This window comes from Rosa rugosa, chromosome 7 (assembly GCF_958449725.1).
Source record: "Rosa rugosa chromosome 7, drRosRugo1.1, whole genome shotgun sequence".
NCBI lineage: Eukaryota > Viridiplantae > Streptophyta > Magnoliopsida > Rosales > Rosaceae > Rosa > Rosa rugosa.
In genome coordinates this window covers 4,105,521-4,121,450 of record NC_084826.1, presented here as the reverse complement: position 1 = coordinate 4,121,450, position 15,930 = coordinate 4,105,521, and the positions used below count along the sequence as shown (strand labels likewise).

Genomic DNA, 15,930 nt, shown 5'->3' with positions numbered 1-15,930 from the left:
TGAAAAACGACATGTCGCATACGAGCGTGCCTATATAAAAGCTCACTGGCTCACACATTGCAGCGACTCATTTCATTTCTCTCTTCCATCTTTTTTTCGCGGGAAAAAACCCAGAGTACTCTCTCTAACCTCCTCTTTGATTATTTCTGCAAATTTCAATTTCCTCCTTCAGATTTCTGAGTAGCCAAAACAGATCTCGAAGCTCATGAGCTACTGAGACGTTGAATCTCTTCGCTGAGACACTGAACCGACGTCGTTTCAGTTCTTGATCGAATTTTCGGTTTTCTAAGCTGAGCTTGATTCGAATCGATCAGCTCAGAAATCCGGTTCTGTTTGGATTTCTAGTAGAGTCGAACAGATCGTGTGTGAAATTTTCGTTTTGATTTTCGCGTTTGAATTTTTGCAGGTTTGATTTGATTAGAAATGTCGAGCATAACAGCTTGCGTTCGGTTCAGGCCTTTGAGCTCCGGAGAGAGAAGAGATCACGGCGATTCGGTCTGCATTCACTGTGTAGATTCGCAGATTTTCGTCTTCAAGGTTTTCTCTCCTCGCTAATTTAAGTACTAATCGTTAGATTATATAAATATATATATATATATATATATATATTTATATTTTAATGAATGTGAATTTTTCTGTGGTAGGATGAGAAGGAAGAAGAATTTACGTTTTGCTTTGATAAGGTGTTCTACGAAAACTCGGAGCAAGCTCAGGTCTACGAATTTTTAGCTCTGCCGATTGTGAAAGGTATATCTTATAAACAATGGACTTTGTTAGCTGCACAGGAAAGATTGTACTAATTGGAAATAATGTGGTTTTTTATATTAATTTTTTGGTGATCATGATACAGATGCTGTTGATGCTATCAATGGCACAATCATCACTTATGGACAGGTAACTTTTCCTCCTTACGGTGGTGGCTTGTTTGCGTGTCTGCGTGTTAAGTTCCTGTCCGGTCATGCCTTAATTATCTTGTCGATTCTAATTTGCAACTTTGTTCAAACTAATGACAGACTGGAGCTGGGAAGACGTATAGTATGGAGGTGATGTTTTGATATCACAATGATTGTTAGTTTTTTGCTAATAGTTGTTAAGTTCATGGAGCTCACACATGGTGATGCTTGCATTATTGGTGCAGGGGCCTAGCATAATGGTATGCGATGAGCAAAAGAGAGGATTAGTTCCGAGAATAGTTGATGGACTGTTTGATTGCATTAAGTCTTCTGAAGGAACAGTGAAGTACTCGATCAAATTGTCAATGGTATTCCTATACTTATCTTTCACTGGAGTGTTATTTGGCTGCAACATCTCTGTGTATGTAATTTTCTCTTTCTGTTTGTTTCTCTTACAGGTGGAGATCTACATGGAAAAAGTAAGGTATATATGTGGAACTAGAGTGACTCAAATGCATTACCGTTTGGGACATAGACAAAGTAAGTTGAATATGATGACATTCTGTTAATTGTACTTCTTACACAGGGACCTCTTTGATTTGTCCAAAGACAACATACAGATCAAGGAGAGTAAAGCTCAGGGCATAGTGTTAAATGGAGTGACAGAGGTCTGCTTATCTTTTGAAATTATTTCTAGTCTCTTGTCCACAGTGGCTGTCGTGATTATATAGTCTACATTATACGCCTAGACAAGCTGTTAGTTTATGCTGTCAATTATTCCGTTGGCTTAAATTTCACTAGCTCATTTCTACTAACATGATAGTGTCAGTGTGCACACACAATAGCTCTTCTGATGCTTGTTTTGTTCACATGTCCATTGTAAATATTAGTCTTTGGTGACAGGATTTGTTATATAAGGATTGAATCATCCTGGTCGTGTATCAAAATTCAAAATTTTTGTTTGTTGAAACCCCTCTATATTCAAAATAGTTTTTGAGACTAAGGAAACTCAGATGGCTATAACTTGAGTTCATATTATGTATGATCTAGATGTTGAGTAATTCTGCAATACATTTTGTAATATGCTATCCCACTAAGAAATAGTCTCATCTGTTCGCTTTCCCAGATCTCTGTATCGGATCCTGCAGAAGCATTACAGACCCTATCTGTAAGATAAGTTTACTTCGAATTCTGTGTCAATGTATGGTTTATGTTTACATTCTGATTCTGATGTATAACATCCAGAGTGGGATAGCTAACAGAACTGTTGGAGAGACCCGTATCCTTCTTTTCTCTTTTTTAACAAAACATCCAGTTCTGTTTATTTCCTAATTTCACATTATGATGATAGCATTCTTTTGGCTGGGAATATTATTCACTTTCTGTTAGTGTGTTCAAGCCTTAACAACTGAATAGAGATGAACATGTCCAGCAGCAGAAGTCATTGTATTTACCTATTCACAGTTCAGCAAGAATTAAAGAAAGATAACAGGTAAAATAATTCATATTTTGATATTGGTTTTATAGATTTGATGTGCAAATCTTGAACATTCTGAATCTATGGACAGGTTGAAAACCGGCAAATTGATTCTTGTTGACTTGGCTGGTTCTGAGAAAGCAGAGAAAACTGGAGCCGAGGGAAAAGTTCTTGAAGAAGCCAAGACCATCAACAAATCCCTCTCAGCCCTTGGAAATGTGATAAATGCTCTCACATGTGGTTCACCAGGCAAAGCATACCATATCCCATATCGTGATTCCAAACTCACTCGGCTTTTACAAGATGCACTGGTTAGTTTTCCCTCCCTTTTATCCTTCTTTCCATTGAATGATCAATATGTATTAAAGATTTACTTCTCTTTGTATTACAGGGAGGAAACTCACGTACTGCATTGTTGTGCTGCTGCTCACCAAGCCCTTCAAATGCATCGGAGAGTCTGTCCACTCTTCGCTTTGGAATGAGGTACATTATTCATACCCCATAATATCTATGTATTGTTTGTTCAATATAAAAGTGTTGACGGGAAATAAGATATGCTTGATCGATTACAATAACACGTGGATTCTCCTTTTCAAGATTCTCTCAAGTAAAAAGGCATTGCATCAGATAATTTCAGCATCAGTTTACCGTTTTCAGTCGTCTACCCATTTGGACTCAAAACAATTCTTGAGTTCTTATTTTTAATTCCATTTTGGCTTTGGCATCTTGGCAGGGCAAAGCATATAAAGATGTCACTGCATACCAAGTCCAGTGAAGATAAGTATGCTAAAAAGGATGGATCTCCCTCTTCAAGTAAAAACCAGGCCTGTGAGAGAATTTTGGACCAGGTAAGGGTTATCTTGTGAAGTTGTCGATTTGACCTTTCAATTATCATTCCAGTTAAGTTCTAAGACAACCTTCATGATGTATATAGTTGAGGGACAGATTTGATGTTGAAGATGTGGTGTTACTTGAGGAGTTGTTCAGATTGAGTGGAATTCTCTATGATTCTGGTTCACCTGAAGATTTGGATTCGGCATTTGAGGATGTCACTTCACAGACAATTATCCAATTGCAGCACATGGTGGAAGAGCTTGTATCAACTGTAGAGGAGGTATGTATGAGCTGAAGTTTACTGATACATGTTGTTCTAGCATAAGTAGTTAAGTCTCTTGAATGTGCTCCATTTTATTAGGTATTCGAAATGTAAAACCCTTGGTCATCTATCTGTTTTCAAACGAATTATATTTGACATTGTACGCTGTTACAGCTCAAGAACGAGAATATGACTCTGAAGGACAGACTGGCAGCTGGTGAAAGATCCGATACACAACGCAAAGAAGCTGGAGGTCATATTTCAAGCCTTCTGCATAGAGTTTCAGGCACTCTCGGTTCCTTTCTACCCTGGTTCTGACCACTCTCGTCTACAAAGTTGCTGAAATGAAGACTATAATTCGTCTCACACCAGAATATGAATTGCAGTTCATTTGAAGTTCCTCTGAAACTTCGTGTACAGGTTTTGCTTACATGTTAGCTTGTAAGGAATATTCAAAGTCCTTGCTTGCTCAGCTGCTCTACGGTGCTTCATGTACAACAGCTTTAAGATCCCCATTACTATTCTCTATTCCGATAATGCCCTTAGAGTCATGTTCTAAGTTCTAACATCTGGATACTAAACGCTAGCTTTTGCGGGGACTCATTAACTAACATAGCGATGATTGTTGGGTTTGTGTGTACCTAATCTGCTTTAATTAACTTGGACTCATCATAATCTACTATAATTGGAGGGTAAGATAGTAATTGAACATACAAACTTGGCCTTTTGGCTTCATTCTGGATAGGCTGAATTCAAAGCAAACTAAATTTTTCTTTCTTTGGTAAGAAAAGCAAACTTTCTCTGTGCACACAAAATACTACTTCCAACCTTGGTACCATGGTATGATCTATACGATATTTAGTGGTTGGTACTTGGTACATTACGGTATGGGGTCAGTATTGGTATTTCTTGTATTTTTAATGCTTATATATAGTTCTGTGAGCTTGAGCTTTTATTATATTCAGTAGTTACAACTTTGATAAGATCGTAGTCGAGCCTTTATCCACCCATGGCTTCCAATACCATTCTCCAGATTGTCACCTTACTATCCATATTTTTGCCTAATGCAAAGTCAGTTCAGTTCAACTATCCTGCCGTTTTCAACTTTGGTGATTCAAACTCCGACACAGGTGAACTCGCTGCTGGCCTTGGTTTCGAGCTCTCACCTCCATATGGACAGACTTACCCCAAACTTTCACCAATCGGAAGGGCTTGTGATGGCCGTCTTATCGTAGACTTTCTAAGTAAATTTCTAACCATTACTCAAATGTTTACTATGTTATTACTTTTTTTTTACTCCATAACTTCTAAATGCACTACGTTCACCACATTTAGGTATGATCTCAATAGTGCACATTTAGATTCATTCAAACTATGAAATTATGCATGCACAAAGGATAGCATGACAAGCATGCGTAGGGTGGATCTCCATGTAAGATTTGTAAAGTGAGAGATTATAAATTCAACTTTTCTTACTACATGCAATGTAATTTAATAATCGAAACAGTTTATTTTTACGAGTCACTCTATAATTAATTATTAATTTTTTTGTTTCTTATAAATAAACTTCAATAACAAACGAATTCAATCATTCAATTACTTAATGCAATCCAAAGATCTGAAAATGAGAAACACACCTTCATCTAAACAAGCCTTATTGGTCTGATAGCGATATTTCGTTGTAACAGAGCAAAGATAAAATATATTTTTGTTTTTGGCGTTTCCAAATATGAAAGCAAACCAACAACTTATAGAGGACTATGACCCCCACAGCTCACCAAACAAAAACTTATCATTAAAGGTTTTCCAATCTATACATCTTGCTGGTAGAGTTTCATATAAAAGTACAGAAATACACATCCCCAATAATTAAGATCCTGGTCTTGCATTATTTGCCATGGCTACCAAGACCTGCATTCTCCAAATCTCCATCTTCTTCCTATTACCTCTTGCCAATTCTATCCACTTCAAGTATCCAACTGTCTTCAACTTTGGTGACTCAAATTCCGACACCGGAAACCTTGTGTCCGCCGGCATTGAGACCCTTGCCCCTCCCAATGGCCAGAGCTACTTCAAAACCCCATCTGGCAGATACTGTGATGGCCGCCTCATCGTCGATTTTCTTAGTAATTCTGACACTTTTGTTTCCCATGGTTTTTCGATTTATGGTCTGTTTTTTTGTTGCTTATCTAGTGTTTATGTAAATGCTGCAGTGGATGCAATGAACCTGCCATTTCTAAATGCCTACTTAGATTCAGTTGGAATGCCGAGTTTCCGAAGAGGGTGTAACTTTGCTGCTGCAGGGTCTACTATACTTCCAGCTTCTCCAACATCTGTGAGCCCATTTTCATTTGCTGTCCAAGTCTCTCAGTTTCTTAGATTCAAAGCCAGGGTTCTTGAAATTCTAGCTAAAGGTATCATCTTCATCAATATTGTTAATTAGTACTATGAAGCTTTCACTGCAAGAAAGATTTGGACACTCGTCTAACTATACTCTCCTTTTTAGGTAAGAAATTTGAAAAGTATCTGCCCACAGAAGATTTTTTTGGGAAGGGGCTTTACATGTTTGACATTGGCCAAAATGACATTGCTGGTGAATTTTACTCTAAGACATTAGATCAGATTCTCGCTTCAATTCCAACAATTCTGGCAGAATTCGAAACAGGAATAAAGGTCAGTCTAGTGATACTAAACAAGAATGACACATTTCTCTGCTTGCCTTATACAAATGTGGGTATCTTTTCGATTTTTCAGAGACTATATGATCAAGGGGCTAGGAACTTTTGGATACACAATACAGGTCCTGTGGGATGCTTGACTCAGAATGTTGCCAAATTCGGAACAGACCCCTCAAAGCTTGATGATCAAGGATGTGTTAGCGCACATAACCAAGCTGCCATAACTTTTAACCTGCAGCTTCATGCTCTCACCAAAAAGTTGCAAGGCCAATATACTGATGCAAATGTCACATATGTTGATATCTTCTCTATAAAATCTAACCTCATTGCAAACTATTCAAAAAATGGTTAGTCCACTTCAATACTTTACTAGTTTGACTGGCATTAACAATTAGGCGATTCTTGATTTTGTGTGAGCTTAATATGCAGGATTCGAACAACCTATTATGGCTTGCTGTGGATATGGAGGTCCACCTTTGAACTATGACAGTCAGATAAGCTGTGGACAAACGAAGGTCTTGAATGGGAGCTCTGTCACAGCCAAAGGGTGCAGCGACAGTAGTGCCTATGTTAGTTGGGATGGGATTCATTACACTGAGGCTGCAAATCAGTTTGTCTCATCAAAGATACTCACCGGAATATATTCTGATCCACCCTTTTCAGACCAAATGCCTTTCCTTCTGGACCTCAAGTTCTGATGCTCCTTTGTGCTTTATTATTGACTATGTAACCTGTGCTGTGTAGCAGTAATGCTAAGCTATTAACATTTGAATGTCAATGTTTAAACGCCGCGTCAACTACCACATCGTTTCGTTTAATTATGGCACGAGAAAATGTGATATCTTCAAAATACTAACTAAATTCAACATCACCTGGGATCCTCACGAATTTGGACTTCTTCTTCCTTGTGTTTCCTCCTTGCATCATCTTGTGATCCTATGTAGTCTTCAATCTAGCTTTCTCTGTCTCTCAAAAATCTGCTCAAAGATACTTTACTGGACTTAATTGTTTAATTGGGCTCCGGGTACCACTTTGCAATGTCAACTCTTTTGACCAACCCATGATTCCCAATGTGAAAGAAGCTCTACTATGTCACTAAAACTTCCAGCCCAATTAAGTTTGCCAAATGGTATCGGAATTACACCTGCTCGAATTATTGAGTACCTATACAGAGTTCAACCGATGTTGATTGAACATGTCTCCACTCTCCGCTCTCTATCACACAGTTGATACCTCTGTCCCAATCTCCGGTACACATATGGTTTTTTAGTGCTATCGGATTTTCAACATTGAAGTTATGATTGATTAGAAAACAAAAGTAGATGGTGAAATTTTTGGCTACACGTTTGAATCCCATTTAAGGTGGATACAGTAAATCACCAACCAGCTCCAAGCACCTAACTTCCATTTCTTTCAAAATTCTTTGAACACAAGAAGATGGAAATTTCTCTCCACAAATCTACACAAAGGACACAATGTTGTCACGTGCAGCTTAATTGTAGAGTCACGTGCTTCATGAACTACTCAGCCGGCTGTGTAACAAAGCATATGGCCATATATGCATATCTGTCTTTATGACACACAATGATTCAAATGAACCACTTTGGATATCGACAATTACAAACCAGTTCGATTTGATTGGTCTTCACACTTTCATCCATGGCTGCCAAGAATCTCAATGCTTTTCGTATTCTCACCTTACTCTGCTTCGTTCTTTTACGTTTTGCAAACTCACTGAACTATCCCGCCGTTTTCAACTTTGGTGATTCGAACTCCGACACCGGCGAGCTGACCGCCGGCATCGGTTTCCGGCTTCCTCATCCTTATGGACAGCTTTACTTCAATGCTTCGTGGTCATCGGGTGGGAGGTTTTCCGATGGCCGTCTCATCATAGATTTTCTCAGTACGTAAACTTACCCAATAGTATTCTTGAATGTTTTTAACTTTTACTCCATGCAGTAACTCCTTAGATACTTTTACCTTGATTGCAGTCCTATGTGCTCAAGTAAATTTCTCACCACTACTCAATGCTATGGAAAGACCGAAAGAACAACGGAGAATATATAGTGTTTCTGACTTTCTAGTGATTTGATCCATGTGTTTTGGTTTTTTTTTTGTCCGGAATTTTAAATTTTTTTATTTTGGTCTTGGTGTATGAAAATATTTGTAACTTATGTACCATAATTAGAGTCTAGTAAATCCTTCAGGACTGAAAATTAAATTGTCTTGGAATATCAAGGACCCTCTTAATGGACAGATTTATTTCAAAACCCATTTTGGGGATACACTGATTGTAATCTCAATGCTAGATCATCAATTTTCTTAGTAAACTCCCATGTTAATTTGTTAAATATCTTGTTTTACTTATACATCTTTGTGAGTTATGATGGCTGCTGTGACAATGTATGTACTTATTTGTTCAGAGAATGTTGTTGCTTGCAGTGGGTGCAATGAACCTTCCATTTCTAAATCCCTATTTGGATTCAGTTGGCATGCCAAGTTTCCGAAATGGGTGCAATTTTGCTGCTGGAGGGGCTACTACACATCCAGCAACTGCATCATCTGTCTGCCCTTTTTCATTTGAGGTTCAGGTCTCTCAGTTTTCGCGATTCAAATCCCAGGCTCTTCAATTGCTAGCTGCTAAAGGTATATATAGTCATGAACTTACTTGAGTACTAGAGCTTTGTTCTTTGAACAGAAGAAACCTCATTTCACTCGATGCATATTGTGTGCAGCAAAATACTAGCATGCAATATTTTGAAATAACTTTCCCTTTTGTTCTAGGTAAAAAACTTGAAAATTATCTACCCTCGGAAGATTCCTTTCAGAAGGGGCTTTACGTGTTTGATATAGGCCAAAATGATCTTGCTGGTGCATTTTATTCTAAAACACTGGATCAGATTCTTGCTTCTATTCCAACAATTTTGGCACAGTTTGAATCAGGAATAAAGGTCAGTTCAGCAACACTAAACAATGAAGACTTGTTTCAATGTTAAATTCTGAAGTAAGAATACTGAAGATTCCTTCATTGCTTTTTTCTTCAGAGATTATATGATCAAGGTGCTAGGAACTTTTGGATACACAACACAGGTCCACTGGGGTGCTTGACTCAGAATGTGGCCACATTTGGAACCAACCCATCAAAGCTTGATGAGCATGGATGTGTTAGCGCACACAACCAAGCAGCTAAAATCTTCAACCTGCAGCTTCATGGTCTCAGTAAAAAGTTGCAAGGCCAATACTCTGATGCACACGTCTCATATGTTGATATCTTCTCTATAAAATATGACCTTATTGCAAATTATTCTCGATACGGTTGGTACATCTTAGCTCCTTCTATGACTTTGCCTCTGGACTTGGCTGTTACATTTTACCTAATTGATTGTGAATGAATGTATTCTGCAGGGTTTCAGCAACCTATTATGGCTTGCTGTGGGTATGGAGGTCCACCTTTGAACTATGACAGTCGGGTTTCTTGTGGATCAACAAGGGTCTTGAATGGCACGTCTGTCACAGCCAAAGGGTGTAGCAATAGTGCTGTGTACGTTAATTGGGATGGAATTCATTACACAGAAGCTGCAAATCAGTTTGTCTCATCAAAGATACTCACCGGAAAGTATTCTGATCCTCCTTTGTCAAACAACATTTCTTTCCTCTCAAGTTCTAAAACCCCAATGTGGTGATTTTTGAATTGTTCTAATCTTGTTTTTCCAACTATTTGAGCATTCATATATATGTACTCAACCAAGCCTTAATCCCAACACACAGTAAAACGATGCAGATATCTGAAATGAGTCTTATAGTCTGAAGTAGAACTTAATTCCATTACATACTTTACAATTATTGACAAAAACTCTGTTCTCCTCTGTTTGCCAGTTTCATCAACCACTTGAATATGATCGGTTCTATAACTGCATGTTATTCTTGTGAAACTCATCACAAATAATTCAAAGATGAATCTAACTATAGAGATTCCACCCTTACTTCCTAGAGACATAAGCATAGTATTGTGCCATGGGAACAACAAAGGCTATCACCAACAATCCTCCAACTACAAGAGTGAACTGTCCTCGTTTCTCGTCTGTCTCTTCCTTGGTTTTGAAGTTGGATTCACGCTTGTTTTCGTTAAGCTTTGGTCCACCAGGATCTGGAAGTCCATCAATGGCAGCGACTATCCGTTTTGCGCTACTGTAAATAGCTTCATTGTACTTCTCCTCAGTAGCCAAGACTGCAATCAGAAATTCAACAATCCCATAACCCTAGTTAGCTACAAACTTTAAAAGAATAACAAGACAATGGCTTATGATGCAAGTACCTGTACTCCTTCAGATAAATGTTGGGTAAATCTTAGGACTTCTTTAGTACATACAAGGACTAATATGCCGCTTCTGTAAAATAGTACGACATTACCACCCTACATTTTGCTCATTAAATTTATTCTCAATTTTCTCATACATAGTTGCAACTCTCATTTGAACATCAATGTGGTTTGACTCGTGCATACTCATAAGCATAAATTGGTTCACAAAAAAGTATTAGAATCCAAAAATTGTTGGTTGAAGAATGTGAAGTGAAGGCATAGTTTACCAGGAAGGTTCTCTGATACAGTTGCGTCAAGGACACCTTCTCCCACAGCTTGAACAAATGCAGGTCCACCTGTGATTGCTCCTTCTTTTTGACTGGTGACAAGGACAACAATGCCCTTGTTGTTGCCCTCCTCAACTGAAGGGTACCACTTCTCTAAAACTTGGTCAGCATACTCAAAAGCATCAGCTTTGCTCTGCAACCAAATCAAACCAATGCTCGCTCACTACCAAAACCTCAAACCTTTTCAATTCTTCAATCTTTGTTCCCATTGTTAGAACTAAGATATGATCAAAAGGGTGTTACATAAAAGTTACAAAATTTACAAAATTCTTATAATGAACTATATCAAATAGAAAGAAACTTACGGTGAGCTTTCTGACAGTGACGAAATTGATGTGGAAGTTCTTCCTATCTTCCAAGTCTTGTAACAATCGCTTCACATCAGATTTGGTCACCCGGCTAAGCACCCCTGCATCATCAACAACATAGGAGCCTTTGGGTGGCCCCTCGTTGATCACATCAAACTCAGAAGCTAGTGCATTGCCACTAGTCAAGACTGGGGAAAAGCTTAGAGCCAAAGAAAGTGCAAGAGCAGCTAGTCCTTGTTGAGCATGAGAAAACCAGCTTGTGGGTATTGTTGGTGAAGATGCTTTAATGGGTTGGACAGAGTGCTTTTTGAGGCTTGAATTGATGACGGGTTTTGTGAGGAAGAGGGACTTTGAATTGGGTGGGAGAGAAGAGAGTTTTGGGTTGAAGAGAGGAGAGAGTGAGGGAGAAGAAAGAATGGTTTCCATGGGAGAGAGAGCAGAGTATTAGCAATGGCGAATCATGAGAGAAAGAAGAAAGCTGTGATTTTGTATATGTTTTTCCTGGTTTTTTGGGTGGTTTGGATTTGCTTAGTTTTGGATTTTGGTTGGTTGAATTTGAATAAGGATAATGTGTAGGCTCAGTCTCCCTCATAGTTGGGATATGCTGAATCCAAGAACAAGGGTAAAAGTGGGACTTTAAAAATGAAATTAGACCCACATATGCCAACAAGGCTTAGTATATACACTGGAAGAGTGGAAGAATTTCAGTTTAAAAGACTAAAGAGACCCTTTTGGTGTATCCAAATACCTAAAGCTAACCTCTTTCCCAATCCTGACATACAAAAACCCCAGGTTGTGTGTCCCCACATTATCTCCCTCCAAATTTTCAACAGCCATGAATACAATCCTCATTCTCTCATGGCCATTCTTCTCCTCTCCCTCCCTCCCAACCCACTAAACCCTAAACCCAAAATCCCCAACCCCACAACCCCAAAGCCTACATCAAAGCTTACCATCACCAGCAACACACCCACCTCCAAAAGACACTTAATCCTCAAGCCCACTTCCCTCTTTCTCATTTCTTTGATCCCTCAGCAATACCCAACTGCCCATTCTTCAACAGAAGAAGCTTCACCTCCTCCAAAATCGATTCTTTCCGGCATTGCCAACACCAAAAGCTGGTTCCAGTTCTATGGTGATGGGTTTTCCATTAGGGTCCCTCCTCAGTTTGAGGACATTATGGAGCCTGAGGTAACCTTGATGAACATATAAATTCTAATAGCTCACTCTTGTATCAGTGTTATTGTTTTTTATTGTCAAAGAATTGGTTGGGTATTGCATTAGTTGTAGAGGGGTTTCATCCTTCATTGTTAATTATGATTGTGGGATATACATAGATGCTTCATTTCTCTGTAGCTTTCTTATTGATAAATTTACTGCCTTTTAATGGTAAATGTAAAGCCTTGTTCTCATTGTTGACCTACTTGGTTACTTTTGGGGTATTTTTTTCTCTTGACTGTTGGACCTCAGTAAGATGATTATGTTGAAAAAGTTAGGAACCTTCTATTTGTAAAAACACTAGTTTCTGACATCAGAAGGTTCAGATATAGATACTCCAGAATTCTTTTTTGTTTCTTCAAGTTCAGTTTTTGCTTGAGAGAATGCTAGAATTTGGTAAATAACTTATATCACAGCATTTATACACACTTTAATTGGCTGCACTGTTTGTTTGAACTGTAGGATTACAATGCTGGATTGTCCCTTTATGGAGATAAGGCAAAGCCCAAGATCTTTTCGGCACGTTTTGCATCTTCTGATGGGTATGCCCTTTATCCCAATATGGTCTCAGTTTACATCTTTAAAGATTGTTGCTTCTTTTTCAACCAACTGTTTAGAATGCTTCTTTGGTTGTTAAGTACCTACCGTTTGTGATTATGCGATTGGCACTATATGTCATTGTCGGTTGATTTCTCTCCTTGTTATTGACTGATGCAGATCTGAGGTAGTGAATGTTGTTATTAAACCTTCCAATCAGTTCAAGATCACCTTTTTAGAGGTTTGTAGTGACAGTCATTATCTTTTGATATTATTTGTGATGAACTCAATTATATATATTATATAGTAGTGAACTAATGATATTATTAGTAGACTACCTCAGTGGTGAGAACATGTAATTCACAGTAACACTGTGTAGTGATGACCGCTAATTTATTTTCCTAGAGTCATTGGATGCTGTATATACTAAGCTACCAGCTATTGAGGAGTAAATGTCATAGTGACTGATACACTTTATAACATGTTGGGGGAAATCAGTAGTTGCTCAAGTTTTTATGTGTTCAATTGTGTGTGTGTGTGTGTGTAACTTAACAATCATACTACTTTAAGTTGGTGGCGATTATGCTTTTTCTCTCTTCTTGCTCTCTCTTCTGCATTCCTTGTTTTGTGGAAACTATGTTGGTTAAGTTGGTGGCTGGCCACTATGGATGGGTTTATGGGCATTCAGGGAATTACTGTTGGACAGTTACATCTTTTACTGTTCTTTCTGTTAGGAAAATGATTAATCGGGAGGTGTTGAGCTTCTGTAGTTCTGTTCTATGGATTTGGTAGGCAGTTTTTCTTTTCTTTGGTTTTTAGAGTTAGCTTCTCTGCTGTAATATTCAACAGATGTTGGCTTCTTGAAATATAAACTTTGCAATATGTATTATCTTGGAGTGAAGTCACTATATTGTCAATGACTGATCAGCTTTGAAGCATTGTATCTTGCATTATGCAATCAGAAATTTGTACTGTTTCTAAATTGCTTGAAAGTACGATGACAATTTATCTAATATATACCAACTTTGACAGGCCAAAGACATAACAGATTTAGGCTCCTTGAAGGAGGTGGCAAAAATCTTCGTTCCATGTAATGAGTGGTTTCTGTTTTCTCAATTTCTCTGATTCTGTAAAAGTATAAATTAATCTTGCTAGAAGCATTTTATAAAATTACACTTCCTTTGCCCTTTCAACTAGTTTCTGGGAACAGAGGCCTCTACTTTGCTTCTTTCCTTATCCTCCTTCAGCTATATCTGTTATTGATTCTTGATCTCAAATCAATGACAGTTGGATCAACTTTATACTCCGCCCGAACACTGAAAATAAAGGAAGAAGAAGGTTTTAGGTGAGTTCAATTTCATTCTCTCCCAATAAAGAAGCCATGCCTTTTATTTTATCAATCAAACTGCTTTCATTCCTTCATTCCCTACGTTGTTTTAAATCCCATGAATGCACACTCCTTGTAATAGTATGCCCCTTTTGGGCACCTTTTACAAGTTGTATTTGCCATATCTATACTGATGTATGCTACTCCGATGTTTTGATATGTTACAGGACCTATTATTTCTACGAGTTTGGTAGAGAAGGACAACATGCAGCACTAGTAGCTGCTGTTAGCAGCGGAAGGGTTCGTTATTACACTCTCAAAACACTTATTACTTGCCAAGAACTTTGAAATGATAATATTTTATTTTCTCAAGAGTTTGTGATGAGCAAATATATAGCAAACTTAGATTCACAATGAATCTTGATAAGAGTATCCTGTGCTGAAGCAGCCAAGTCATACTTCAAAATCTCACCTTTAAACTTGAATATTGACATGTGACAATTCGATTTTATGACTTTGTCTATTTCTGTTTCATCAAGTTAACACTTTCCCCCTATTTCTGTTGTAGACATACATTGCTGGAGCAACTGCCCCAGAGTCCAAGTGGGATGAGGACGGCGTGAAGCTTCGCTCCGCTGCTATATCAATGACTGTTTTATAGTGTCTCTTAAGCAGGCTGAAAGGCGGGTTGCAGCTTAAAATTTTGAGCGGTATACAATTCTAGAGTCCTCGGTATGGTTTAAAACCAACTGGCCCATGTTAGACGGATAGCTTGAATTTCAAATTCAGTTGAGAGCTTTATATCATTGTTCAGAACTTCAGATTTGTACCAGGGCATTCCTTGTCGAATTCGATAGAAAAGCTGACTTAAGAAGAATCAATGTCTGCACACTTTTAGAAAATTTTTTCTTCAATGGAAAGTTTTGGATGGAGAAGATGCATTCAGAGCCATATTTGGTGAATGAATGAAATAAAATTACAGTGCCATCTACAATTTCATGTTGATAATTCCATTGCTTTTTGTATCCATGTTTATTAGATAACGAATAGATTTATGTGTTATTGAGTTAAATCCGCTCCAACCTAGCAGCTATTTTGAAAAATATGTTGGTGATTGCAACATGATGATGATATATAACATGGTATATGCTGTATCTATTTGTAGACCTTAACATAAACACGTGTTAGAAGTCTAGAACAGGAAAGATACGCAACGTTTCAGATATGGAAAGATCAAGTTCATTTATTTTAATTTGTTTGGCCAGATTATGTCCAGATGAGTGCAACAAACCTTGCTGTGTTTTCTCTGTATTTATATAGTTCTTACTTCTTAGTGTTCACTTGGATATAAGTGGCTGGCCACAACTGAAAGTAGGTTTACGTTTTCAGATCTGATCGATAACCAATTCGAATGATCTCGTATCATAGCTATAAGATAGTAAATAAACTGATTTGGAATGAAACTTATTTAGACACGATTCTTTCTAATTCGTAGTCTACCAACAGTGCATACGAGCTTTTATTTAGCCAAAGAAACAACCCTTTGTGTTTTTAACCTAAACTAGTTATCTTCGTGACAAGGATAAATCTATACTATTATTAAGAGAATAGACTTTTTGGATCGAAGGAGGTCAGCCCTATATTGAAATTGAAAGATTACAACGATGCGATGCCAAAAGACATCCAGAAGGGAATAAAGCAGTACGAAACGAAAAATACATATGAAATATAAAAACTTAATAACGCAAG

At 37.9% G+C, this 15,930-nt stretch overlaps 5 protein-coding genes across 6 annotated transcripts; 4 read left to right on the top strand and 1 right to left on the bottom strand.

Moving 5' to 3' along the window:
- Positions 1 to 95: 95 nt before the first annotated feature.
- LOC133720281 (kinesin-like protein KIN-1) lies at positions 96 to 4,275 on the top strand. The gene is made up of 16 exons (XM_062146510.1): positions 96 to 326; positions 407 to 537; positions 645 to 747; positions 851 to 894; positions 1,014 to 1,043; positions 1,139 to 1,261; positions 1,352 to 1,377; positions 1,480 to 1,561; positions 2,020 to 2,061; positions 2,139 to 2,172; positions 2,310 to 2,385; positions 2,462 to 2,681; positions 2,762 to 2,853; positions 3,104 to 3,218; positions 3,305 to 3,484; positions 3,641 to 4,275. The coding sequence occupies exons 2-16, from the start codon at positions 424 to 426 to the stop codon at positions 3,782 to 3,784; spliced, it is 1,425 nt and encodes a 474-aa protein (XP_062002494.1). The 5' UTR covers positions 96 to 326; positions 407 to 423; the 3' UTR covers positions 3,785 to 4,275.
- Positions 4,276 to 4,422: 147 nt separating this feature from the next.
- LOC133720282 (GDSL esterase/lipase At1g54790-like) lies at positions 4,423 to 7,032 on the top strand. Of its 2 annotated transcripts, none has more exons than XM_062146511.1 (5): positions 4,423 to 4,710; positions 5,680 to 5,880; positions 5,973 to 6,139; positions 6,221 to 6,491; positions 6,574 to 7,032. In XM_062146511.1, the coding sequence occupies exons 1-5, from the start codon at positions 4,476 to 4,478 to the stop codon at positions 6,840 to 6,842; spliced, it is 1,143 nt and encodes a 380-aa protein (XP_062002495.1). In that variant the 5' UTR covers positions 4,423 to 4,475; the 3' UTR covers positions 6,843 to 7,032. The 2 variants fall into 2 exon arrangements, with proteins under 2 accessions (XP_062002495.1, XP_062002496.1); XM_062146512.1 differs by lacking the exon at positions 4,423 to 4,710 and adding an exon at positions 5,244 to 5,592.
- Positions 7,033 to 7,680: 648 nt separating this feature from the next.
- On the top strand, positions 7,681 to 9,827 carry LOC133721242 (GDSL esterase/lipase At1g54790-like). The gene is made up of 5 exons (XM_062147807.1): positions 7,681 to 8,047; positions 8,587 to 8,790; positions 8,929 to 9,095; positions 9,189 to 9,459; positions 9,550 to 9,827. Exons 1-5 carry the CDS (start codon positions 7,804 to 7,806, stop codon positions 9,825 to 9,827), a joined length of 1,164 nt encoding a protein of 387 aa, XP_062003791.1. The 5' UTR covers positions 7,681 to 7,803.
- Positions 9,828 to 9,926: 99 nt separating this feature from the next.
- On the bottom strand, positions 9,927 to 11,657 carry LOC133721244 (UPF0603 protein At1g54780, chloroplastic). The gene is made up of 3 exons (XM_062147809.1): positions 11,097 to 11,657; positions 10,732 to 10,924; positions 9,927 to 10,372 (listed from the first exon to the last, which is right to left on the bottom strand). The coding sequence occupies exons 1-3, from the start codon at positions 11,523 to 11,525 to the stop codon at positions 10,125 to 10,127; spliced, it is 870 nt and encodes a 289-aa protein (XP_062003793.1). The 5' UTR covers positions 11,526 to 11,657; the 3' UTR covers positions 9,927 to 10,124.
- Positions 11,658 to 11,857: 200 nt separating this feature from the next.
- LOC133721243 (uncharacterized) lies at positions 11,858 to 15,126 on the top strand. Its single transcript, XM_062147808.1, has 7 exons — positions 11,858 to 12,290; positions 12,780 to 12,859; positions 13,035 to 13,095; positions 13,887 to 13,944; positions 14,142 to 14,199; positions 14,409 to 14,481; positions 14,750 to 15,126. Exons 1-7 carry the CDS (start codon positions 11,958 to 11,960, stop codon positions 14,840 to 14,842), a joined length of 756 nt encoding a protein of 251 aa, XP_062003792.1. The 5' UTR covers positions 11,858 to 11,957; the 3' UTR covers positions 14,843 to 15,126.
- The last annotated feature ends 804 nt before the right edge of the window (positions 15,127 to 15,930 follow it).

Coding starts and splice junctions, on each gene's coding strand:
- LOC133720282 (XM_062146511.1), top strand. CDS start 4,476: ATGGCTTCCAATACCATTCTCCAGATTGTCACCTTACTATCCATATTT. Junction 5,881..5,972: donor TCTTGAAATTCTAGCTAAAG/GTATCATCTTCA, acceptor TCTCCTTTTTAG/GTAAGAAATTTGAAAAGTAT. Junction 6,492..6,573: donor TGCAAACTATTCAAAAAATG/GTTAGTCCACTT, acceptor CTTAATATGCAG/GATTCGAACAACCTATTATG.
- LOC133721244 (XM_062147809.1), bottom strand. CDS start 11,525: ATGGAAACCATTCTTTCTTCTCCCTCACTCTCTCCTCTCTTCAACCCA. Junction 10,925..11,096: donor TCACTGTCAGAAAGCTCACC/GTAAGTTTCTTT, acceptor ATTTGGTTGCAG/AGCAAAGCTGATGCTTTTGA. Junction 10,373..10,731: donor TGTATCAGAGAACCTTCCTG/GTAAACTATGCC, acceptor TTCTGATTGCAG/TCTTGGCTACTGAGGAGAAG.
- LOC133721243 (XM_062147808.1), top strand. CDS start 11,958: ATGGCCATTCTTCTCCTCTCCCTCCCTCCCAACCCACTAAACCCTAAA. Junction 12,291..12,779: donor AGGACATTATGGAGCCTGAG/GTAACCTTGATG, acceptor TTTGAACTGTAG/GATTACAATGCTGGATTGTC. Junction 14,482..14,749: donor CTGCTGTTAGCAGCGGAAGG/GTTCGTTATTAC, acceptor TTTCTGTTGTAG/ACATACATTGCTGGAGCAAC.
- LOC133721242 (XM_062147807.1), top strand. CDS start 7,804: ATGGCTGCCAAGAATCTCAATGCTTTTCGTATTCTCACCTTACTCTGC. Junction 8,048..8,586: donor TCTCATCATAGATTTTCTCA/GTACGTAAACTT, acceptor TGTTGCTTGCAG/TGGGTGCAATGAACCTTCCA. Junction 8,791..8,928: donor TCAATTGCTAGCTGCTAAAG/GTATATATAGTC, acceptor CTTTTGTTCTAG/GTAAAAAACTTGAAAATTAT.
- LOC133720281 (XM_062146510.1), top strand. CDS start 424: ATGTCGAGCATAACAGCTTGCGTTCGGTTCAGGCCTTTGAGCTCCGGA. Junction 895..1,013: donor CAATCATCACTTATGGACAG/GTAACTTTTCCT, acceptor AACTAATGACAG/ACTGGAGCTGGGAAGACGTA. Junction 3,219..3,304: donor GTGAGAGAATTTTGGACCAG/GTAAGGGTTATC, acceptor TGATGTATATAG/TTGAGGGACAGATTTGATGT.